General features: G+C 44.1%; 1 protein-coding gene across 1 annotated transcript in view; it reads left to right on the plus strand.

The window, feature by feature from the left end:
* Positions 1-26,980, plus strand: part of LOC308671223 (catenin alpha-2) — a gene marked incomplete at both ends in the record, with an annotated part of 512,303 nt that overhangs the window by 35,719 nt on the left and 449,604 nt on the right. The window contains one exon of the mRNA XM_081333323.1: positions 18,746-18,941. Within this exon, the coding sequence (XP_081189449.1) occupies positions 18,746-18,941 (196 nt within the window). The remainder of the gene's footprint in view (positions 1-18,745; positions 18,942-26,980) is intronic.

The raw sequence follows: 26,980 nt of genomic DNA on the forward strand, positions 1-26,980 counted from the left end.
AACACCCCCCTCCTCCTCCTCTGAGTCGTCCGACCCAACTGCCGAACCCACAGGCTGACCCTGAATCACAACAACGCTGACAAGCTATATTTCTGCCCATAGGAAAATGAGAAGGATCCCAGAACATTGTCCTTAATCACATATTAATGGGAAAAAACACCTTTGGATGTGGAATTTGAGTTTCAGTTAATTACGACAAAAGGAGAACCTTGTTGGGTGGTCTCAGATCCCTATTTTGGCCGCTACCTCTTTTCCATCAACGGCTACAAGTAGTAAGGTGGTAAAGGTGGTAAAGGTTCCCCCGCACATGCGTGCTAGTCGTTTCCGACTCTAGGGGCCGGTGCTCATCTCCGTTTCAAAGCCGAAGAGCCAGCGTTTGTCCGAGGACGTCTCCGTGGTCATGTGGCCGGCATGACTAGATGCCAAAGGCGCACGGAACGCTGTTACCTTCCCACCGGAGTGGTCCCTATTTTTCTACTTGCATTTTTTACGTGCTTTCGAACTGCTAGGTTGGCAGAAGCTGGGACGAGTAACAGGCGCTCACTCTGTTACGCGGCACTCGGGATTCGACCCGCCAAACTGCCGACCTTCTGATCGACAAGCTCAGCATCCTAACCCACTGAGCCACTGCGTCCCTATATCTACAAGTAGTAGCAGCACTTTTTTTTTCTCCAAATGTTTCCCAACAAAGTAGCGTTTAAGTCTCTCGATCTATTTTGGACAACAAAATCTTTTGTCATATCAGTAATGGAGTAACAGGAGTAAGTCAGCTTTTCATTCTAACGTATTATGGGTCAATGATATTGATAAAGCCGCATGTGTACAGCTTGAGCTGTAAATTCCTGCTTTGGTGCCAGACTTCTTTATTTTGGTGCCAATTTGATGTAAAACCTTTATTTAAAATGCTGTTCTTTATTTTGGTGCCAATTTGATGTAAAACCTTTATTTAAAATGCTGTTTCACCACAAAGTAAAAAAAAAATCTTCCCAAATCAAAACAGTTAGCCAACAAAAACTTATCACTTTTCCCCCCCAATCAGTCTCAAATCTTCTACCACCAGAAGAAGAAATAATCAAAAAAAAATATTAGACTGTGCGGAAATGGACAGACTTACTTTTAAGGTTGAAAGAAAAGAAGAAGAAACATAATATTTTCAAATTTGGGACCTATTTTATCAATGGTTAGAGAAAAAAATTTAGGGATTAGGAACTTAATTTGTATTAGTGAATAAGATACTGAGACAACATGTTTTTGTTGAAAAATTATTATTGAATTCTGTTAAAAATAAAACTTTTTTAAAAAAGACACAAAAATATTTTCGTTACCTATGAGAATCACAGCGCTCACAGAAAATCAGTATCTATCCAGAAAGCTGAAAAAAAAATTTCTTTCCATGATGAGGAACTGCACAAAATGTTTTTTTTTCATATTATCCTTTGAAATGTCCAGAAACACTGCTGAAATTTTGTTTTATTTTTAGCATAAACTATGAAAAACATTGGACCATAAAAAAGGCTGAGCGCCAAAGAATTGAGGCCTTTGAACTATGGTGCTGGAGAAGACTCCTGCGAGTCCCTTGGACTGCAAGGTGATCAAGCCGGTCAGTCCTAGAAGAGATCAACCCGGACTGCTCTTTAGAAGGCCAGATCCTGAAGCTAAAACTCAAACACTTTGGCCACCTAATGAGAAGGAAGGACTCACTGGAGAAGAGCCTAATGCTGGGAAAGGTTGAGGGCAAGAGAAGAAGGGGACGACAGAGAATGAGGTGGCTGGATGGAGTCACTGAAGCAGGAGGCGTGAGCTTAAATGGACTCCAGAAGATGGTAGAGGACAGGAAGGCCTGGAGGAACGCTGTCCGTGGGGTCGCGATGGGTCAGACATAACTTCGCAGCTAACAACAACAATGAAAAACATGTACAGGATCAGCAGAGATTTGAAGATGTCCTGCTAGATACTCATTATGTCCCTGTTCTCACCCATTGTCTTCAGTTAACTGGAAGGAGATACAGGCAGAGTTAGAACAAAATGTAAGCCCAGGAGTTAAATTTTGGGAGTTGCAGAATAAAAAGAGGCAAGAAAGTGGTAACTTGGAAGAATTTAATCTCTTTTCCTACACAAACTTGATCTTTACACTTGAGCCGCAGAAACATACAAACGCTCGGTGTTGAATGTTATTATAAATAAATAATCCCAACAATTTCAAAAGACTTAGTCAAGGAAGAACGTAGTGAATTACCATTATGTCTCCCCCTCAGAGCAAACTAAAAAGCAGAGACGTCACCCTGTCAACAAAAGTGCGTATAGTCAAGGCTATGGTCTTCCCAGTTGCAATGTATGGCAGTGAAAGTTGGACCATAAGAAAGGCTGAGCGCCAAAGAATTGAGGCCTTTGAACTATGGTGCTGGAGAAGACTCCTGCGAGTCCCTTGGACTGCAAGGCGATCAAACCGGTCAGTCCTAGAGGAGATCAACCCTGACTGCTCTTTAGAAGGCCAGATCCTGAAGTTGAAACTCAAATCCTTTGGCCACCTAATGAGAAGGAAGGACTCACTGGAGAAGAGCCTCATGCTGGGAAAGGTCGAGGGCAAGAGAAGAAGGGGACGACAGAGAAGGAGGTGGCTGGATGGAGTCACTGAAGCAGTAGGCGTGAGCCTATCCATGGGGTTGGACACGGCTTTGCAACTAACAACAACTCCCCCTCAGTCTACTGTTGTTTCAGCTAAGCGTACTCAGTTCTCTGACGTGTTCTTTATCATGCTGAGATTCCAAAATCATCTTCCTTGCTCTTCCCTGTACTCTTTCCAGTTCCTCAACTTCCTTATTACGTTGTGCTGACCAAAACTGGAACGTGCAGTCTTTCCGATGCAGTGCGACTACTGCAGTATAAAGCAGAACTATCCATTCTAATGATCTCAACATTCGATTGCTGTCGATGCAGCCTAAGATTGCCTGGGCTGTTTCGGTCCCTGCAGCAGGTCATTTGCTTACGCTTAATTCTGTGACCCAGGAGGACACCCAAATCGTGGGGGGTACTACTGCTAACCAAGGCACGCTTTTCTTGCCGCTGTACACCTGAGTTTTGCTACCTAGGTTTACGACCTGACATTAAAAAGAGAGTATGTGTAGCTGAGGCTTGAACTGTGGGGTCCTTTGTGCTTGCTGAGCTTGGTTGTTTTCTGGCAGGAGTTTCATTACCAAATGTGGTAACATCATAAACACTACACAGAGTCAGAATAGAACTTACACAGCTTACACAGAGTCAGAATACAGCTGGAAGGGACCTTGGAGGTCTTCTAGTCCAGCCCCCATTTCAGACAAGTGGCTGTCCAGTCTCTTCTTAAAAACCTGCACCCACAACCTCTGGAGGCAAGTCGTTCCACTGGTTAATTGTCCTCTGTGTTAGGAAGTTTCTCCTTAATTCCAGATTGCTTCTCTCCGTGATTAGCTTCCATCCTTTCTTTCTTGTCCTGCCTTCTGATGCTTTGGAAAACAAATTGACCCCCCCCTCCTCCTTCTGGCAGCCTCTCAAATACTGGAATACTGCTGTCATGTCCCCCCCCCCCCGCCCCAGTCCTTCTTTTCTCTAGACTGGCCATTCCCAAATCCCGCAGCCGTTCTTGGTATGTTTTAGTCTCCAGGCCTTTAAATCATCTTAGTTGCTCTTCTCTGTACTTTTTCCAAAGTCTCAACATCTTGTTTTGTAACGTGGTGACCAAAATTGGATGCGGTGTTCCAGATGTGGCCTGACTAATAGGCTATTGTATATTGTACAGTACCCCCGATCAATGAACTACAAACTCAGATAAACTCAGATAAACAATCAAGTAGTAAACAGCAGTCTAATCCGGAACTCTCACCAATGCTGACAGGGCAAACCATTAGTACACAAAAAGACAGGAAACCCTGCCTACTCCCTTCTAGCACTGATGATGTTACCTAGTTGGGTCGTGAAACGTCTGCAAGAAAAGCAAGCTCAGAAAGCACCAAGGACCCCAAAATAATAATAATAATAATAATAATAATAATAATAATAATAATAATAATAATAATAATAATAATAATAATAATAATAATAATAATAATAATAATAATAATTATTATTATCCTCCTCCTCCTCCTCCTCCTCATAACAAACCATACTCCCTTCTAGCACTGATGATGTTACCTAGTTGGGTCAAGAAATGTCTGCAAGAAAAGCAAGCTCAGAAAGCACCAAGGACTAATAATTAATAATAATAATAATAATAATAATAATAATAATAATAATAATAATAATAATAATAATAATAATAATAATAATAATAATATTCTCCTCCTCCTCCTCCTCCTCCATCCCCACTCCCTTCTAACACTGATGATGTTACATAGTTGGGTCATGAAAGTCTGCAAGAAAAGCAAGCTCAGAAAGCACCAAGGACCCCAAATTCTTCTTCTTCTTCTTCTTCTTCTTCTTCTTTTTCTTCTTCTTCTTCTTCTTCTTCTTCTTCTTCTTCTTCTTCTTCTTCTTCTTCTTCTTCTTCTTCTTCTTCTTCTTCTTCTTCTTCTTCTTCTTCTCCTCCTCCTCCTCCTCCTTCTCTTCCTCCTCCTCCTCCTCCTCCTCCTCCTCCTCCTCCTCCTCCTCCTCCCAGCAAACCATACTCCCTTCTTGCACTGATGATGTTACCTACTTGGGTAATGAAATGTCTGCAAAAATACAACCAAGCTCAGAATGGCACCAGGGACCCCAGTGAACACCACTTCTTGCCACCGAACCGCATTTTGCTAAAAAAAAAAAAAGGCTCCCAAGTCAACCCTGAGCTGTTTTCTAAAGTGTTGGCAATTCTCCCTCTGTGCCATCTGCAGATTTGTCGAGCATCCTTCTATCTCCCCAATTTAGCCATGTGTAAACAAACAAGATGCAGCTGCAGGCCAAGGGTGTTAGCCGCCCTGGCCCAATTGTACGTTCCAGTAAAACCCCAAGTGAGCAGAAAGTGACACAGCCTCCATATGCCAATAAATTTATGGCATTTTGTCCCTGCAAACATACCCTTGTTTGCTTACTGTTTGCGTGCAGCTGTTTGTATGTCAACCCTTTTTAAAAAAGAAGAAGAAGAAGAAGCACGTGTGCAATCATTTTAGCAGGAGGGTCCCTTGTGATTCATTTGGGCACAGAGGCCTTCTCGTGCTAATGGGAAGGTCAGACAAGCTTTCATCCAGCCCGTGTGCAGAAGCTTCTTTTTGCCTGCTGGAAGCATCGGACGAGATCTCCGAACAATGCAGAGCGAAGCCACACAATCGTTTTGCTTCCCTATGGGGAAATGGGCTGCCTCTGGCTTTGCCAAGCAGCTTGGAAGGACTGATTAGTTTGCTTACTTTTGTAGAAGAGAAACAGAGCTGCGCGTAGCTCTCTGGCGTTTCAATTTAAAAACAAAAACAAAAAAACAAAAGCCAAAATATTAATAAATACTATAGCATTAAGAATAATCATAGTAAAGTTGGAAGGGACTTTGGAGGTCTTCTAGTCCAACCCCCTGCTCAGGCAGGAAACCCAATACCATTTCAGACAAATGGCTGTCTAGTCTCTTCTTAAAAACTTCCAGTGTTGGAGCATTCACAGCTTCTGGAGGCAAGGAGTTCCACTGGTTAATTGTTCTCACTGTCAGGAAGTTTCTCCTTAGTTCCAGGTTGCTTCTCTCCTTGATGAGTTTCCATCCGTTGCTTCTTGTCCTGCCTTCAGGTGCTTTGGAGAAGAGCTTGACTCCCTCTTCTTTGGGGCAGCCCCTGAGATACTGGAACACTGCTCTCATGTCCCCCCTTGTCCTTCTCTTCATTAAACTAGACATACCCAATTCCAGCAACCGTTCCTTATTTGTTTTAGCCTCCAGTCCCCTTATCATCTTTGTTGCTCTTCTTTCATTCTTCAGGTAAGCATCATCTGAAATATTTGAACCGAACGGCTTAGAATTTATGGTTGCTTTTGAGTGATAGGTGTGGATTACAGTTATTCCGCATTCGTTTAGTGAGCGCTTGAAGTTACAACGCCCCTGGAAAAAAAAGGGACTTATGACCGTGTTTCACACTTACGGACCGATGCAAAATCCCTGTGGTCAGGAGATCAAAATTCAGACGCTTGGCAACTGACTCAGATTTATGATGGTTGCAGGGTCCTGAGATCACGTGATCCTCTTTTGTGACCTTCTTTCTGGCAAGCAGTACATCTGTGTATTTATAAGGGACAGAACGTCTATTGTACAGATTTATTGCAAATAATTTTATTTACATATCCAATTTGTACCTGACATAATTTACAACAGGGGTGTCAAAGTGCCGGCCCATGGAAGCCACGCCCACCCCATTGCAATGGCAAAACAGTCCCAATACGTCGAATGACGTCATGTGATGTCACGAGTTTGACGTGTCTGATTTACAAGAACCCCCATGTTAGTACCGAAATTTAGAGCATGAAGCAGTCATGAACAGGCTTTTTCCAGTTTGGTTTTAGGGGCCAGGAAGGTTGAATAGAATATGGAATGGAATGGAATGGAATGGAATAGAATAGAATAGAATAGAATAGAATAGAATAGAATAGAATAGAATAGAATAGAATAGAATAGAATAGAATAGAATAGAATAGAATAGAATAAGGATGGAATGGAATGGAATGGAATGGAATAGAATAGAATAGAATAGAATAGAATAGAATAGAATAGAATAGAATAGAATAGAATAGAATAGAATAGAATAGAATAGAATAGAATAGAATAGAATAGAATATATGAAATGGAATAGAATAGAATAGAATAGAATAGAATAGAATAGAATAGAATAGAATAGAATAGAATAGAATAGAATAGAAAATGGAATGGAATGGAATGGAATAGAATATGGAATGGAATAGAATAGAATAGAATAGAATTAGAATAGAATAGAATAGAATAGAATAGAATAGAATAGAATAGAATAGAATAGAATAGAATAGAATAGAATAGAATAGAATAGGGATGGAATGGAATGGAATGGAATAGAATAGAATAGAATAGAATAGAATAGAATAGAATAGAATAGAATAGAATAGAATAGAATAGAATATATGAAATGGAATAGAATAGAATAGAATAGAATAGAATAGAATAGAATAGAATAGAATAGAATAGAAAATGGAATGGAATGGAATGGAATGGAATGGAATAGAATATGGAATGGAATAGAATAGAATAGAATAGAATAGAATAGAATAGAATAATAGAATAGAATAGAATAGAATAGAATAGAATAGAATGTGGAATGGAATAGAATAGAATAGAATTAAGAATAGAATAGAATATGGAATGGAATGGAATAGAATAGAATAGAATAGAATAGAATAGAATATGGAATGGAATAGAATAGAATAGAATAGAATAGAATAGAATAGAATAGAATAGAATAGAATTAAGAATAGAATAGAATAGAATATGGAATGGAATGGAATAGAATAGAATTAAGAAGCATAGAATATGGAATGGAATGGAATAGAAGACAATAGAATAGATCTGGAAGGGACCTTGTGGAGGTCTTCTAGTCCATTCCCCTGCTCACGCAGGAGGACCTACACTGTCTCAGACAGGTGATTGTCTAGCCATTGGGTCGGCAACCTTAAAGGTTCAAAGAGGAAGGGCTTATGAAAATTGCAGAAGAGACAGAACAGGACGAGCCCGCTATTATCCTGGGAGAAATTCAAAGTGAACTTGGAAGGTCCAAATGAGTGGGCTGAGTGAATAAAAATGAATACAGTGACATTTTATTGAGAGAAGGCGTGTAGCTCATTTGAAAAAAATATATTATGTAGCTCTCCGAATCAAATTCTGTAATTGGGATAAGGGGCGAAGGGTTTCTTTGGACACTGCATTTTAGGAATGATTCAATGTGACCAAATGGGGTGGAAAGAACAAAGGGAGATGATCAGGAATGACAAGTAAGTGTTAAAAGAGCCCAAAGGAAATTGGGTCCGTTTAGCTTTGAAAAAAGAGAACCGAGGCTGGATATAATTGCACTTTTCAAGTACCTGAAGAATTGTCAAATAAAGGAGAGTCTAAACCCGTCTGCTGTCATTCCAGAGTGTTATAATGGCCTTAAGTTTCATGAAAGTCAATTTTGATTGAAAGTTAAGTAAAACTTCCAAACAATAAGAGCAGTCTGACAGAGGAACCAATTATCTATAGAGCTGGTGAAGTTTCTTTCGCTGGAGACATTCAAGGGAGAGACGGGAGAATCATATGCTGGAAATAATTTAATTTGGATTTCCCCTTTGAGCAGATTGGACTGGACAAATGGCCTTTTCCAAAGTCCATATCATACACCTCCACCTACACATGCATTACCTTCTCCCCGTTCCATGTCAATTATTGTAACTGTTTTCTCTGGGAATATCTGAGAAGGAACTGTTTGATGACCTCTATCTGGAGTGGTTCCCTTTAATTCTACAGTTTTTATATTATAATTCTATTAATTAATCTTTTGCACCATGTACCTACGTTACTTCAAGATATGCGCATACATTTTAGATAAGTCTAAGGTAAAGGTAAAGGTTCCCCCGCACATGTGTGCTAGTCATTTCCGACTCTAGGGGCCGGTGCTCATCTCCGTTTCAATGCCGAAGAGCCAGCGCTTGTCCGAGGACGTCTCCGTGGTCATGTGGCCGGCATGACTGGACGCCAAAGGCGCATGGAACGCTGTTACCTTCCCACCGTAGTGGTCCCTATTTTTCTACTTGCATTTTTCAGTGCTTTCGAACTGTTAGGTTGGCAGAAGCTGGGACGAGTAACAGGCGCTCACTCTGTTACACGGCACTCGGGATTCGACCTGCCAAACTGCCGACCTTCTGATCGACAGGCTCAGCGTCCTAACCCACTGAGCCACTGTGTCCCTTAAGTCTACAGAAGACCTAATTGTGCAGAAAATTCAAAAAAGGGTACAGTTATACTGATTATTAATTTCAGAAGCTAGCTCTCCCCCCTTTCTCTCTCTCTCTCACACACACACACACACACACACACACACACACACACACACGCACACACGCTCCAAGTGCCATGTCTAACTCATTTAATATATGATTCAAATCGTGCAATTCAGTGACAAGTAAACCTTTTTAGAACTGGTGCAGACCAAACAGCCTCTCAAGTCATCCAGTTCAAGGTTGTCCCAAAGAGGCAACTGGGAATTCCTTTTGTTTTCCCTTGAGGACGTTTCGCTTCTCATCCAAGAAGCTGCTGCTTCTCTTGGATGAGGAATATCCTCAAGGGAAAAAAACAAAGGAAGTGCAGTGGCACCTTTTTGAAAAAGCACCTTTCGTCCCCCCCCCCCTCTTTTGTCGCAGGAGATTGCCTACAAATAATTGTCTCATGGTTCCGATAAACGAGAGAGCTCAAACTAAATGCAGGCATTGTTTATCTAAAAAAGTCTTAATAATGAAACGAAACATCGGCACTCATGGAGGGATGCCAGAATCTGAATTCTCCTCCCCTTGACACATCATATCCTGCAGAATCTCCCTCTCTTAATTACACGTCATGAATCGCGTTCACCAATGAGTTTTCCATATGACGTTTCACTCCCCTTTCTGTGCGTGGCTATTCTTATCTCCTCAAAATAGCCGTTTGACATTTCCCTCCCTTCGAGATTCAAAGCGAAGCAGTTTAAACAAAAGGCTGCCTCTTATATTGTCAGTGCAAAAACATGTCAATGTTTGCAGCATTGACAAATTGCTCCTTTCCAAGCCAAATTAAGAGGATAGTGACTCTCTGAATCTTATCTGCCTTCCTGTGAAATTCATATTTCAACTGTGCCTGTGCTTACAGTCCCTAGGAATTTCTACGTTTGCCACGTCATTTATTTTCCTGGTTGCTTCATAGTCCCCATGAGCCTCGTTTCCTCCTCTCCGCCTCTTTGTTCGCCACGGGCTCGAAAACCCCAGTTTGGGCTGCTTGGCTTTTTAATTTGCCTTTCCTAAACTGTGGGGTTGAGCATGGGCTCTCTCTGGCCTGAATGGCTCTGGAGAGCATATCCAGTCAGAAAGAGGAAAAATGGATTAGCCGCATTGGCTGGCTAGGGTGGTTCTGGAGAGTTTGGGCCTGGCTGTGGGGCTCTGCCTCCTCGGGGCTTGTGGCTTCAGCCCTCTTCTTCCTAGGCTTCCAGTCTCCCGCACCGTGGCAGCTGTGGTCCTTATCCAGCTGACTTGATCCTGGAGTCTCTTGATTTTCCCAGCGCTTATCCGCACTCCTTACCCTTTCCCTCACCTAGCCAGGAGACAGGAATGCAACCTGTTGCACTGCATTCTCCTTTCGTAGCTGGATTGCAGGTGCGCTCTTGCTAAATCAGCAGCCTTCCTTTATATATTTAGAATGGAATGGAATGGAATGGAATGGAATGGAATGGAATAGAATAGAAAGAATGAAGAGAAGAGAAGAGAAGAGAAGAGAAGAGAAGAGAAGAGAAGAGAAGAGAAGCTGGAAGGGACCTTGGAGGTCTTCTACTCCAGCTGCCTGCTCAAGCAGGAGAACCTATACCGTCTCAGACAGGTGAATGTCTAGTCTCTTCTTAAAAATCTCCAGTGATGGAGTGTCCATGATTTCTGGTGTTAAGCTGTTCCGCTGGTCGATTGTCCTCACTGTCAGGACGTTTTTCCTTAATTCCAGGTTGCTTCTCCCCTTGACCAGTTTCCAAATATTGTTTCTCGCCCTTCCCTCTGGTGCTTTGGAGAACAATGAGACCCCACTCTTCTTTGTGGCAGCCCCTCAAATACCGGAATAACTGCTATCGTGTCTCCCCTATTTCTTCTTTTCTTTAGACTAGCCAAACCCAAGTCCCGCAGCCGTTTTTCGTATGTTTTAGTCTCCAGGCCTTGGATCATCTGAGTTGCTCTTCTCTGAACTTTTTCCAAACTTGCAACCTCTTGTTTGTGATATGGTGACCAAAATTGGTTGCAATATTCCAGGTGTGGCCTCGCTGGGATCTTCGTGTGATCTTGATTCTGTGCCTCTGTTTATGCAGCCCAGGATTCTATCCCCTCTTTATGATTTTTACAAATACGGGTAGTCCTCGACTTGCAACTTTGTTTAGTGACCGTTTGAAGTTACAACGGCACTGAAGAAAGTGACTTATGGCCATTTATCACACTTACGACCATTGCTGCTTCCCCATGGTCACGGGGTCAAAATTCAGATACTTTCCAACCGGCCCAAAGTCACCCGGCTAGTTTTCATGCCTAAGGCGGGACTAGAACTCACCGTCTCCTGGTGATTGGCCCAAAGTCACCCAGTCAGTTTTCATGCCTAAGTGGGGAACTAGAACTCACCGTCTCCTGGTGATTGGCCCAAACCCACTCAGCCGGCTTTCATGCCTAAGGCGGGACTAGAACTCACCGTCTCCCGGTGATTGGCCCAAAGCCACTCAGCTGGCTTTCATGCTTAAGGCGGGACTAGAACTCACCGTCTCCTGGTGATTGGCCCAAAGTCACCCAGTCAGTTTTCATGCCTAAGTGGGGAACTAGAACTCACCGTCTCCTGGTGATTGGCCCAAAGTCACCCAACCAGCTTTCATGCCTAAGGCAGGACTTGAACTCCCAATCTCCTGGTGATTGGCCTAAAGTCACTCAGTTGACTTTCCCTCCCAAGGTGGGACCAGCGCTCCCAGTCTCCCGGTGATTGGCCCCAATTCACGCAGCCAGCTGTCATTGGTAAACTAGGAGTAGAATTCACCATCTCCTGCTTTTTAGCCTGTTTATTTATTTATTTTATTTTATTACATTTATATACCGCCCTTTCCCGAAGGACTCAGGGCGGTTTACAGGGTGATTAAAAAACCAAGATACAAAAGTTAAAAACAAATTTTAAAAAAAATATATATTTGTCCCTGCATAAATAAAACCCCAGTTAAAATTAAGAATAATTCTCAGCCTGGGCCAGAGAGCTCGAAGAGCCAGGTCTTCAGGTCCCGGCGGAATGAATGGAGGTCGGGGGGCAGTCCTCAGCTCCACTGGCAGCTGGTTCCAAAGGGCAGGCGCCCCCACTGAGAAGGCCCTATCCCTGGGTGTCGTCCGCCGGCAATCTCTTACCGGTGGCACCCTGAGAAGACCCTCCCTGTGGGAGCGCACTGGACGAAGGGAACTTGATGCCGGCAGCAGGTGTTCCCTCAGATATCCCGGACCCTCGCCATTTAGGGCTTTATAGGTCATCACCAGCACCTTGAATCTCACCCGGAGGGCAACCGGGAGCCAATGCAGCTCACGGAGTAGAGGTGTTACATGGGAGTATCGGGAAAGCCCCATCACAACTCACGTGGCCGCATTCTGCACCAGCTGAAGTTTCCGAGTGGTCCTCAAGGGCAGCCCCATGTAGAGAGCGTTACAGTAGTCTAAACGGGAGGTCACGAGCGCATGAGTGACTGTGCGTAAGGCATCTCGGTCCAGATAGGGTCGCAACTGGCCCACCAGGCGAACCTGGGCAAAAGCCCCCCTGGTCACGGCTCCTATATGGTCTTCAAAATTGAGTCGTGAATCCAGGAGGACGCCCAAGTTGCGAGCCCTGTTACTTTAACCACCAGGCCAAACCGACTGTAATGTTAAAGATGGGGAGAGAATAAGATGGGTGCAAAAGAGGGGCCTGCTTTGACTTAAACAGGGCATGCGTTAAGAGCCTCCTCCACAGTGCTCATTTGAATCTGTGGATTAGGACAAATATCCGTACAGCTGTCCACTTTCAAATTGGTTGATGGTTTTTAAAAGCCAGTTTGCGTTATTTGATTTTTTTTCTTTTCATGGTTCAGTTATTGATTTGTAAACTGTCGTGGTTCTGACAGATGAAACTCTACAAGAGAACTTCGAGGCATTGTTTACCTCAAAGAATCTTTATCTGAGTGGGATAACATCGGCACTAACATAATCGAAGCCGAAAACTGAATTCCCCTCCCCTGAGCACCTAGTATCAAAGCACAATTCCCTCCTCCAATTAACCGTCATAAATCACATCCCCCAATTAGCTTGAAGCGCAGCCTTCCTCTCCAGCTCTCCAGCCCCCCCCCCCCCCGATTCTTATCATCTCTTATTTCAATAACCTTGGTTCTCGCACTAGGTTCAGTATTGTTATGTCTAGCTAAACTCTCATACACATTCCTCCCCCCAGCATCATCTAACTCTAACTCTAAAGAGTAAAACATAAGAAGAAAATGGCTGCATCTCCATCTGTTGTCAAAGCAAAAACATCCGATGTTAGCAGTGTTGTCATAAACTCGTTATGCCTAGAATAGCCTTAGTTTGCTTTGAATTATAGCAAACAGTATAATGACTATAATTTTTAGGAAACCCCACTGCAAATGTAGCAATCACCCATGTGATGTTCTTATTTGTGATGTTTTTCCCAGCGTGCAGCTGTTTTGAACCTTGAACTGGATTTTGTGGTTCATTTTTTGTTCTTAGGGCAGTGAGTTTGATTTGTGCGAGACATTCAGAGGTGACCATTTGACATCACGCATAAAGTCCCTTTGTGTAGAATAGGAAACTGTGGCATCTGTCCATTTAGATGATTGTACCTCTGTAACAGTGAGATTATATATTTAGCATTGTTGCTATCCTGGATTCCTCCTCCTCCTCCTCCTCCTCCTCCTCCTCCTCCTCCTCCTCCTTCTTCCTTTTGCTCCGCTTGTGTGTCAGGCAGTCACCGAGAATTAACATTTTAGCGATGTGCCAAATTGTAAGGAAAACTGCCGTAATTGTATTGGGAGTATTTCCAAACAGAAGCAAAAGTTTTAGAGTGATTCCGTGGGCTGCATTGAGAAATTACAACATAATGAGCGAATGCTATTTTAGATGTAAGAACTCTTTTTTTTTAGGAAAAAAAATCTCTGTAAATCTCTTTGCTGAATAGGTCTGATTTGGTAAAACATTTCTAATTGTGTAATGTAATTAAAAAAAATTGTTGTCAGGCTACAAGGCAAAGGTATACCAGCATCTTCAAGTGGTGTTAAATAACTCAAACTGTCTATTGTGGCTGCATAAATGAGAGCCTCACTCCTTTTTTTATGCGTGTCTAACTCTACGTCATGGTTACGACAGATGAAACTCTTCAAAGAACTGCGCGGCATTGTTTACCTTAAAGAATCTTTATTCGAGTAGCATAATGTCCGCACGTACATGTTCGAAGCCGAAATCTGAATTCCCCTGCCCTGAACACATAGTATCAAAGCACAATTCCCTCCTCCAATTAACCGTTATAAATCACATTCCCCAATTATTTTCAAATGCAGGCTTTCCCTCCAGTTCTCCAACCCGCCATTTCTTATCGTCTCTTTATTTCAAACAACCTTGAATCACACACTACTACAATGTTGTTATGTCTAACTAATTCCCATACACATTCTTCCTTCTCTAGAACAGAAGTCCCCAACTTTTTGGGCACCAGGGACCGGTTCCACGGAGAGAGGTTTTTCCGTGGATCGGTGGAGGAGGAGTTTTGTGTGCTGCCCGCATCCCGCGAATGGAGCTTTGCTTGTTTGTGCAGACCGGTTGCTGGCATGCCGCGGCCCGGTACCAGTCCACAGACTGGGGGTTAGGGACCCCTGCTCTAGAAGACGAAGTTCAGAAGCACATATTGATTGGGCGAAGGTGGGAGATGGATCTGTATTCTTAATACATTGGCGCTGCGCCACAGCAGCACCCCAAATGCTTGGTCAAATTGCTCGGAAGGAGCACAGTTTTCATTCTTTTGGAAATGTAGTCGATGGAGGCCTGGCGAAGGGATCTGAAATCCCCACGAACTGGCAGGCTGTCAGTGCTTTATTGAAAGAGAAATGAGAAAAAGGCAAAGAGATGGAGTAATCTGTGGCTTTCTGCCTCCAGAGAAATAAACCCGAGGTTTGGGAAGCCAGTTTCTTAAGAAGGAATCATTTTATCTTTATCGTTCGAGGACTGTTGAAGATGGATGAGGTGTTTGGTATTTTTTAAAGGAAATTTTGAATAGAAGCCAGGAGAAGCACAGCCCTGGACCGTGTTTACCTAATGCAGTGGTTCTCAACCTGTGGAGATGTGAATTTACTTAAGTTCCAGATGAGGCCTGACTTTCCCTTGCGTGCACAAGAAGCAATTATGCTGCTTTTTATGCCTGAATGGCGATGTAGCACAGGCAATCAAATGCAAACACTCGATCGAAAGTAACACAGCCTCCCTCAAGACTTTCTCTCTTGGAGGGAGGTCATGTTTGCTACTTCTATTATCCTTTCCCATCTATACATTGGGCCTGAAAGAGGGTATGAGCCGCCTACATCATGAACAGCTCAGGTGGCCTTATAGATATGTAACAGCAAAAGTACAATCAACCCTCCATGAAAGGTTATTAAGATAAAGAACAGTTCAGTTTGAAAAAAAATACATTCTTTAAACCAGCGGTCCCCAACCTTTCTAGCTGTGGGGACAGACAATGGGGTGGGGGGGAAAGAGGGGATGGTTTGGGGCACACATGTGCAGTGCAGAATTGTAGCTTCATGCGTGCACACGCTCGACTTCCACTTGACAATTCCTGTTGTGATTCAGTGTCAGCCTGTGCTCCCAGCAGCTGAGTCTGAAGAATCTGAGGAAGAGGAGGAGGAGGAGGAGGGGTTTGGAGAGTCTTTGGTGTCGGAGGGAGGCTCTGATGCACTGCAGGACTCTCAGCCTGGCCCCTCCAATTGTGTTCCTCAGGAGGCTCAGCTGTGTGAGGAGGAGGTATCAGACTCAGAGGAGTCACAGCTGAATCTGTTCAGAGACTCTAGAAGCAGAAGGCAATCCAGCAGAGCAGAGCAGAGAAAATCAATGAGGCAACTCAGTGAGAGGAGGAGAAGGCATTGAGAAGCCACGCCTTGGGACTGATAATAAAAGGGGAAGGTGTGGGCGGTGCTGGTTGCTGAAGGCAACTGTTCGGAGACATTCAAAGAGAATCCTGGTCTGTTCTTTCTAATCTGTTTGACTCTTGTTTGTTGACTCTTGTTTGATGTTTTGAATCATTTATTGAAGAAAATATTTTGCTGCTTTTTTGTTTGAAAGACTTTATCATTTTGGAACTGCAAATAAATTTGGGTTGGTTTTTCCCCCAGCCTATTAATTTGTCAAAAGGAAAAAGGGGTTGTCCCTGTCACAAAAACAGGGCTGGTCGTAGGCTGGAACAGAACAGTTCCCAACAGGCTGTGGCCTGGCACCAAGCCGCAGCCTGGGGGTTGGGGACCTCTGCTTTAACCAATTAAACAGTGGAAAACTTTAAATGATAATTAGGAGGAGGCTTGTTTCAACTGGCAGCGCGGTGGCTGAGTGCTTAAGATGCTGGGTTTGTCGACTAGAAAGGTTTGAGGCCTGAGCGCCATGAGACAGGGCGAGCCCCCGTTCTCGCCCCAGCTCCTGCCAGCCAAGCAGTTCAAAAGCAGGCAAATGCGAGTAGATGAACAGGTACCACTTCGGTGGGAACGTAACAGCACTCTGTGACCTCATGCTGGCCACATGACTGTGGAAATGTCTTCGGACAGCGCTGGCTCAGTGGCCTTGAAACGGAGATGAGCACCATCCCCTAGAGTCAGCAACATCTAGCGGAGTAAAATCCGCCGGGACTCCTTTACCTTTGACCTTTGTTTCAACCTACTCCCGTACTAACCTGACTGACAAGGAACCAGAATGGCACTATGACCGTGATGGTGAACCTTTTAGAGACTGAGTGCCCAAACCACAACCCCAAACCCACTTATTTATCGTTAAGTGCCAGGGCTGCATCAGCATTGTGGTGCCCTCAAGGGGGGAGGCAGAGAGGCGCCTCTGGCACTCAAAACCCAGGGGCACAAAAATGGCTGCCACAGCCCCGCAAGGTGCAAATACACCGCACAGAAACAGGGCAGGGCTAGTGAGTATCATGCAGGCAGTAGCCCCGCCCCATTTGCAGTGCGTGCTCGCGGCCCCGTGCGCGCATGCGCGCCTGTGAAATGCTTCCCTCTCCCTTTTCTTCACCAATCGACGATGGTTGGTGACCTCTGCTCTACCACCTCTACTCGAGCTTGCAAGTTTGCCACTTCGCCTCCTTTGTGGTAGGTGTGGCTCCTGCTCCGGGGCACTGGTAGCCTGATGGACCTGCTGCTGACGGCAGTGGCATGCATGCCAACAGAGAGGGCTCTGAGTGCCTCCTCTGGCACGCGTGCCATAGGTTCACCACCACTACCCTATGAGATGATCAGAGTTGCTTCTTTATTGCTGCCCACCTATTTGCAAGAATCTCACCAGGCTCACTGCATTCTCCTGGGAACAGCCAGATAAAGGTTGCTGGGATTTTAGGGGAAGTCCAAGTCTGACTGGCTTCCCGCCCTGCAAAAAGACTCTAAACGTGCCATTCCTCTTCTCTCCTATCTCCATCCTAGCTGGAGACCCTGCCATTGTGCAGAAATGGACAGATTGACACTGAAGATAAAAGAGGAAGAAGATTCGGTATACTTTAGAACAGGGGTCCCCAAGCTTGGCAACTTTAAGACCATGTTCAGTTCTGCAGATATCATCCTTTAAGTGACCTTCGCAAAACCGCAGCATTCAATGAAAAAGAAATGTGAGAAAGAATGCATATGCTTAATTTTACTTGTATTAACTGCAGCAAGAATAGTATTTGCTCAGTAGTGGGGGGAAAAATATATGAAAACCTACCAACGGAGGAAGAATTAATTAAGAAAATCTTAGATTGTGCAGAAATGGACAGATTGACACTGAAGATAAAAGAGAAAGAAGATTTGGTATACTTTAAAACAGGGGTCCCCGACCGTGGCAACTTGTAAGACCTGTGGACTTCAACTCCCAGAATTCCCCAGCCCAGCCATGGCTGGGCTGGGGAATTCTGGGAGTTGAAGTCCACAGGTCTTACAAGTTACCAAGGTCAAGGACCCCTGCTTCAGAACATGGGACAATTTGTATCAATGGCTAGAAAAAACAAGTTAGAGAGAAAGGAATGTGATATGTGTTATGTAACACAAAATATGTATCAATAAGAAGAAGACTAATCGGGTGAAGCGAAGATATTATTAACTAGCATATTGATTATGAAACTATAGAAACTAATTATTACTGATTTTTTTTAAACACATAAATCCAGACAACATGCTGTTTGCTGAATACCAAAGAATGTTATTTATAAAAATTATATATATATATATAAGTGTGTGTGTGTGTATACTGCTCAAAAAAATAAAGGAAACACTTAAACAACACAATGTACTGTATTTAATAGTAGGATGTCTTATCTTGTGTTCCCTTTATTTTTTGAGCAGTGTGTGTATATATATATATGCGGTGGCTCAGTGGGTTAGGATGCTGAGCTTGTCGATCAGAAGGTCGGTAGTTTGGTGGGTCGAATCCCGAGTGCCGCGTAGCAGAGTGAGCGCCTGTTACTCTTCCCAGCTTCTGCTAACCTAGCAGTTTGAAAGCACGTTAAAAAATGCAAGTAGAAAAATAGGGACCACGACGGTTGGAAGGTAACAGCGTTCCGTGCGCCTTTGGCGTCTAGTCATGTCGGCCACATGACCACGGAGACGTCCTCGGACAAGCGCTGGCTCTTCGGCTTTGAAACGGAGATGAGCTCCGGCCCCTAGAGTCGGAAACGACTAGCACGCGTGTGCGAGGGAGAGAAAGAGAGAGAGAAATAGGCTTCTCACAAATACCACAATAGGTCTCTTAGGACAATCGTGCGCAGAACAAAACTAACAACGATACCTAACTGACTTTCCTGCTTTCTCCTCCCAAGGTGACGACCCTCGTCAACACAAGCAACAAGGGGCCTTCGGGGAAGAAAAAAGGGCGGTCCAAGAAGGCCCACGTCCTCGCAGCTTCGGTTGAACAAGCCACTCAGAACTTCTTGGAGAAAGGAGAACAGATTGCAAAAGAAAGCCAAGACTTGAAGGACGAGTTGGTGGCCGCCGTGGAGGATGTGCGCAAACAAGGTGTGTACCTGGAGAGGGGCAGCGATCTGATCAGAATGATCGGCAGCGATAACAGGTAGTCCTTGACTCGCCATCACCACAATGCAGCCCACAATTTCTGTCACTAAGCAGGACAGTTGCTCAGTGAGTTTTGCCCTGTTTTTGTGACCTTGCCACAGTTACTATCAATGACTAGTCACTGCAGTTTTTCAGTTAGCAACACTTAACCTCTGGCTTCCCCACTGACTTTTGTCAGAGCGTGCACAGTCTTATTGTGCTGAGGTAGCCCAGGAGTAAATACAATGCATAGTGGTTTGTAATTCAATGTGGTTTATATTACCCTATATCTACAGATATACACCAGACATAGAATACGTACACCTGATAATCCAGCAATCTCAAATACAGCAGTTACAGCCGTCAAACAGGTGTTTGAGAGAGAAAAACTCCAGGAAAAAAAACTTTCCTTTTCTACTCAGCCTCTTAAAGGCACAGACAAAGACCCTCTTGAGTCATTCCTATGATTGCATCATCCTATCATTGCACTGTCCACATTACATTGCAACTTTACCTCAGCTGTTTAGCTGTTAAATTATTATCCTGACAACTTTGCTCGTCAGGCGGTGCAAAAGAGCCTTGGTGGAGCAGTGGGCTAATGCCTCCTCAAGTAACACCAGCTGCCTGCAATTAGCGCAGGTTCGAGTCCCACCAGGCTCAAGGTTGACTCAGCCTTCCATCCTTCCGAGGTAGGTAAAATGAGGACCCAGATTGTTGGGGGCAATTAAGATGACTTTGTAATAATGCCGCTTGGGTGTGTGTGTGTGAAAGCCCTAATAAGCAGGCATATACATAGAATGAAGGCTACTGCTAAGCTTGTAAGCCGCCCTGAGTCTTCGGAGAAGGGCGGGATATAAATAGAATTAAAATAAAAAAAATAAAATAAAATAAAAAAGGGAACACCGCAACTGTCGTAAACACAAGTTGCCAAGTGTCCGCATGTTGATCACGCGACCGTGGGGATGCGGCAGTAGTCATTAGCATGAAAAATGGTCATACGTCACTTTTTCCCAATGCCGTTCAGTTATCATTCGGGTTTGCCAGGATTCGTTGTGTGAAAGGTCACTAAATGAACTGTTGTAAGCGGAGGACTGCCTGTAGTAGCAACAGCACTTAGACTTATATATCACTTCACAGCCCTCTAAGCAGTTTACAGAGTCAGCCTATTTGTCCCCAACAATCTGGGTACTCATTTTACTGACCACGGAAGGACAGAAAGCCAAGTCAACCTGGGGCCGGTCAGGATCGAACTGCTGGCAGTGGGCAGAGTCAGCCTGCAATACTGCATTCTAACCACTGCACCACCAGGGCAATGGAATGGAATAGCAATAGCAATAGCACTTCGACTTATATACCTCTTCATAATGCTTTTACAGCCCTCTAAAAGAGTCCACATATTTCCCCCAACAATCTAGGTCCCCATTTTACCAACCTTTGAAGGATGGAGTCAACCTTGAACCGGTCAGGATCTAACAGCTGGCAGTGGGCAGAGTCAGCCTGCAATGCTGCATTCTAACCACTGCGCCACCACGGCTCTTAATTGTAATACTAATTCTATGAACATTTCACACATTGAATGTTGTCTAGTAGGCTTTTGGGTAGTTCTTAAGAATTAATGGAGCAATCTAGTAAGCATTGCTCTCTACTCCCTCTCTTTCTACGTGCGTTCCTCTATCGCAGGGGTCCCCAACCCCCGGTCTGTGAACCAATAGCAGGCCGCGGTATGACAGCCACCGATCCACAGAAACAAGCAAAGCCCCATCCGCGGGATGCAGGCAGCACACAAAACCACATGTCCTCCGGTCCGCGGAAAAACCTTTCTCCACCTAACCAGTCCCTGGTGCCCCAAAGGCTGGGAAGCTATGCTGTAATGGACCTGTTGGAGAATTTGGGATGCTTTTGCAAACCCATCTTTGAAACGAGTCTTGCGGTTCCTGGCCTCTTGTGGCTCTTTCTCATAGGAACGAATTCTATGAATTATTCCTGTCAAATCTATTATCACTGTTGTCAGCTGTGGAAGAATAACTTAGGAACAATGTTTTGTAGAGCGTAATCATACGTTTCAAGTTAAGTTTAATTATAGTCCCAGTAACATATTTCACGGCATCAGTTAATTTTTATTTACATATACTTCGTGTCATAGTTCCAACAGATGAAACTCTTCAAAGGACTTTGAGGTGTTGTTTACCTTAAAGAATCTTTTATTCAAGTAGCATAATATCGGCACTTAGATAATCGAAGCCAAAAACTTAATTCCCCTCCCCTGGGCACATAGTATCAAAGCACAATTCCCTCCTCCAATTAACGGTCATAAATCACATTCCCCAATTAGCTTGAAGCGCAGGCTTCCTCTCCAGCTCTCCAGCCCACCAATTCTTTATCAGCTCTGGGCTCAGTAACCTTGATTCTCACGCTAAGTTTAGTGTTGTTAAGTCTAGCTGGACTCTCATTCACATCCCCCCCTCCCAGCATCATCTAACTTGAAAAGCGAAAGGGAAAAAATGGCTACAATTTCATCTGTTGTCAAGGCAAAAACATCCGATGTTAGCAGCATTGACACTTCGATTTATTCATTTGCTCCCTGCTTGACTGAAGTTCTCGAGCTTTCAGCGAGTAACTGAGTGCCTTTCAAAAGAAGAAAAGAGAAACCCGTTGACTGGCGATCCTTACAAGCCCGTCTTATAACTTGAAGCATTCTTTTTACAGGTTGTCCTTATTTGGGACTGTCAAGTTAGGCGTTACGCAAAGTGGTCACTAAGGGGAATGGCAGTTTTGCTTTTGACCTGACGTTTGCTTCCCTTTGCTTTGCAGACCTGGAAAGGTTGTTAACGTGGAGAGTGGTCTCAAAGTTGCTTTTTCAGCACCCCCCACAACTGAACAGCGAACAGTCCTGGCAGGAAATAAATAAAATAAAATAATAAGATAAAATAAAATAAAATAATAAATAATAAAATAATAAAATAAAATAAAATAAATAAAATAAAATAAAATAAAATAAAATAAAATAAAATAATAAAATAAAATAAAATAAAATAAAATAAAATAATAAAATAAAATAAAATAAAATAATAAAATAAAATAAAATAAAATAAAAAATAATAAAATAAAATAATAAAATAAAATAAAATAATAAAATAATAAAATAAAATAATAATAAAAAAGAAATAAAAAATTAAATAAAAATATTAAAATAAATTAAATTAAATTAAATTAAAATAATAAAATAAAACAAAATAAATAAAATAAAATAAAATAATAAAATAAAATAATGAAATAATAAATAAAATAATAAAATAAAATAAAAATAAATAAATTAAATTAAAATTTTTTAAATAAAAATATTAAAATAAAATAATAAAATAAAATAAAATAAAATAAAATAAAAAGAATGTTGTCTAATAAGACTGCAGATCCAGAAGACTAGCAGTGAAATGGGGAAAGGGAGGATACCCTCCATACTTGGAATTTTTTTTTAAAAATCCCCAAATTTGTTTTTCTTCCAATCTAATCCTATGTTGTTGTTAGCTGCGAAATCGTGTCCAACCCATCGCGACCCCATGGACAACGTTCCTCCAGGCCTTCCTGTCCTCTACCATCTTCTGGAGTCCATTTAGGCTCACGGCTCCAGGTTCAGTGACTCCATCCAGCCACCTCATTCTCTGTCGTCCCCTTCTTCTCTTGCCCTCAACCTTTCCCAGCATGAGGCTCTTCTCCAGTGAGTCCTTCCTTCTCCTTAGGTGGCCAAAGGATTTGAGTTTTAGCTTCAGGATCTGGCCTTCTAAAGAGCAGTCAGGGTTGATCTCCTCTAGGACTGACCGGTTTGATCGTCTTGCAGCCCAAGGGACTCGCAGGAGTCTTCTCCAGCACCATAGTTCAAAGGCCTCAATTCTTTGGCGCTAATCCTATACAGACTGAGTAGTCAGAAAACGTGGGTTATGGTAAACAAAGATCCCTTTCTCATACAGGGAGTCCTTGACTCACAACCACAACTGAGCCCATAATTTACGTTGCTAAGCAAGACGGTGGTTCAGTGAATTTTGCCCCATTTTACGAGCTTTCTTGCTGACGTTGTTAAGTGAATCAATGCAGTTGTTAAGTTAGTAACCCGGCTGGTAAGTGAATCTGGTGCCCCCATCGACATTGCTTGTCAGAAGGTCGTCAAAGGGGATCACGTGATCCCAGGAGTCTGCGACTGTCATAAGCACATGCCAGTTGCCAAGCATCTGACTTTTGATCACCTGACCCTGGGGTTGCTGCAACGGTCGTAAGTGTGAAAAATGACCGTAAGTCATTTTTTCCAGTCCCATTGTAACTTTGAACAGTCACTAAACGAGTGGTTGTAAGTCAAGAACTACCTGTATTGCTTTCAATCCAACTTTATTTTCTGGAAACAGCTGCATTAAAAATTCATATTTAACTCCTCCTCTTCCTCCTCCTCCTCCTCCTCCTCTTCCTCCTCCTCCTTCTCCTCTTCCTCCTCCTCCTCCTCCTCCTCCTTTTCGTCCTCCTCTTCCTCCTCCTCCCCCTCCTTTTCTTTTTTTCTGTCGAACTGATAATTCCTGTGGATAGAGAGCTTGATAAATTTAACTGTGCCACTGGGGAAATATTTATAACCAGTTCTTGCAGTTTGTTATCTGTTTTGATTGTTACCCAGCTTTGGCTGGATTCATTCTGCAAATGATTATGTGCTAAATGTCACTCTATGCAAATATTTTGTTGTTAGTCCTCTCAGGTCCTCTCCACACCCATTAATTATTTTACAGCTCTCAGAAAATAGAGATTGTGAAAGGCATTATATTCTCTGTTCCTGGGTGATATGAAGCACTTGGCATGAATGAACAAACGCTGTGTATAATCTTGGAAAATAAATTGCATTTTTACCATTTTCCCTGTAATGTTTCTAATATTCTTAAGAGGTAAGCAAATAAGATGGTTAAAATAGAAAGGAATTTTTTTTTTAAAAAACAACCCAGCTCTACATATCTCAGTTTATCACCTGCCTTCCTAAATTAATGTACTCTCTCCTACTGTGATTTTTTTTTAACATGTACTAAAATTAATATAGATGCGAACTTCTGAAGTAGAACACGGACCAAATTCAGCCAAATTCAGGCTGACTTGAACGAAATCTGTCCTCAAACTAAATCTTCGCAGTGAAGCTCCTGTGAAGATCTGCAAAGGAAGTACAGAACATTTAAATCAGACCTGTCAAACACAAGGCCCGGGGGCCAGATCCGGCCCGCGAAGTGGTTTCATGTGGCCCGCAAAGCCATCCTGGAAACAGTGAGGGAACGGCCCCCGCTGCCTTGGCTCCGGCCCAGGCCGGCCAGGAGCCAATGTACAATTTTGTGGTGGTCATCTATGCTGAAATACATTCAGTCTTAGATCCACAAGGCCATCTGGAAACAGTGAGGGACCGGTCCCTTCCGCATCAGCCCTGTCCCCTGGGTGCACGCTGGGGAGGTATCATCCTTTGTGAGGAATGAAGAAATGCACCATCACCTGGAAGTGGCCAGCACATGGCCCTGCCTACTTCGGGCAGGCTAGGGGCTGGGCAGCGTTGTGCTTCTCTTCAGATTTGTTGTTCTGTACCAGCCTGCTACCGGCCCTGCAGAAAAGGCAGGGACAACCCCTTTTACAAGAAGGCAAGAGGCTGGAATTATGCCTGCCAAATTTATTGCTACAAAAACAAATAGAACAAGACACGAACCAAGAAACAGGAGCTTTTCAAGCGGTTGCCTTCAGCAAACCAGCCCTCCCACGCATTCCCCCTTAAATACAGTTCAGGGCGTGGCTTCTCTCTGCCTCCTTCCGAGGAGCCCCATTGCCTTCCTCTGTTTACTCCTGATTGACTGCCTCCTGCGTCGGGCGTCCTTGAACAGGGCCAGCTGTGGGTCATCTTCATCCACGCTGTCAGGCTCACACAGCTGGGTCTGCGTCGTGACCAGATGAGAGGGGCCTGGCTGAGGGCTCTCATCAAGCTGTCCAACCCCCTCAGCAAGCTCTTCAACACCCCCTCCTCCTCCTCCTCTGAGTCGTCCGACCCAACTGCCGAACCCACAGGCTGACCCTGAATCACAAAATTTGTGCCACCGGCTCAGCTCCTCGGCACTGTGAGGAGAGGGCCATATGCTGGCCACTTCCAGGCGATGGTGCATTTCTTCATTCCTCATGAAGGATGACACTTCCCCAGCTGCGTTTCTTGCCTGTTTTTCTCCCTCCCTCATCTCAAATATTTTCCCATCACTGTTGGAAGGAAGGAAGGAAGGAAGGAAGGAAGGAAGGAAGGAAGGAAGGAAGGAAGGAAGGAAGGAAGGAGAGGAAGGGCCTGAGGGAAGTCCTGCCTTAGTCCTTCTCTGCTGCCCTTTCACCATCCCCTTGCCCTCTCCTCCTGGCCTAAACTGGGTGGTCTCCCATCCTATTGCTAAGGAAGCTTTGGATACAAAGCCAGGTCTCCTCACATGGAGAGGAAGTGGGCCTCCCTCTTGACGTTGCCCTCATACCCATCATGAGCAACCTGGCTAAGGAGAGCAAGCACAGCAGCTGGGCACCCCGTTGGGGAAGTGGGGGTGGGCTTAGTGCTGTGGGTGCTTGAGGGCTAGGCTGGGCATTTGACCTCCGCACCACCGTCCAGCCCCCCCCCCCACACACGCATGGCCTGAGAAGAACAGTGAGGCTCCTCCAGTGGACCATGCCTTGGCACTTGCCCCAGTCCCATCTCCTTCTGCCAGAGACCCTCAGATCTGTCCCACTCCTGCCCAGCCCCCATAGGCACCCTTGACGCAAACAATGTAGAGCTGGCCATGCCCACCCAGTAGGCCACACCCACTCCAGCCATGCCCAACCAGTAGGCCATGCCCACCCTGGCCACACCCACCTGCCCCTCAAGGGTAACCACAATGCTGATTTGACACCCCTGATTTAAATGATTCAGGATTTCAGAAGGATGCCGAAGAGCATAGCGCAGGGGTAGGCAACCTTGGCTCTTTTATGACTCGTGGACTTCAACTCCCAGAATTCCTGAGCCAGCATGGTTCAGCTTGGAAACTTCTCCCTTTCTCCTCAGCGTGGCTGGCTCAGGAATTCTGGGAGTTGAAGTCCACGAGTTATAAAGCGGCCTAGGCCTAGGCCAGGGTTAGGCAACCTTGGCTCTTTTATGACTCGTGGACTTCAACTCCCAGAATTCCTGAGCCAGCCATGCTGAGGGAAAAGGGAGAGGTTTTCAAGCTGAGCCATGCTGGCTCAGGAATTCTGGGAATTGAAGTCCACGAGTCATAAAAGAGCCAAGATTGCCTACCCCTGGCCTAGGCCTAGGCCCCTTTATGAGTCGTGGACTGCAACTCCCAGAATTCCAGAGCCAGCATGGCTCAGTTTGGAAACCTCTCCCTTTCCCCTCAGCACGGCTGACTCAGGAATTCTGGGAGTTGAAGTCCACGAGTCATAAAAGAGCCAAGGTGGCCTATCCCTGGCATAGAGAGTGCAGATTGATGATGTCTTTGACCACCACCTGCAGGTTCGTCTTTTGTCATCTCTTACATACGTTGTGTCGAAGATACTGTTGGAAAGTAGGTCACAGCTCTCTCTCAGAAGGGGATGCCTTCTGCCATGACTCAGAGGAGTCATCCCAACATTCCCATTATTATTATTATTATTATTATTATTATTATTATTATTATTATTATTATTATTATTATTATTATTATTATTATTATTGATCATCGCACAGTCAGCCAGATGTTCAGACTGGATTTGGCATTTTTGTCTACCTATCGAGTCCTTACCAAGGACCTGGGATAGGTACATGTGGATGTTTGATGGTGTTACAGATCTCGTCTCAGGATGGAAGCAGTTCCTAGTAAGGCCGACTTTTGCAATTGACTGATGGCGAATTTGTCAATGCCAAGGGTGTCCAAGCGGTGCTCCAGTTGTTTTGGGATTGCACCCAAGGTGCCTATTACTATTGGTGCCACACTTGCTTGCCTTTGCCATAGTCTTTCCATTTC

Source organism: Vipera berus, assembly GCF_964194415.1.
Source record: "Vipera berus genome assembly, chromosome: 7".
Classification (NCBI taxonomy): domain Eukaryota; kingdom Metazoa; phylum Chordata; class Lepidosauria; order Squamata; family Viperidae; genus Vipera; species Vipera berus.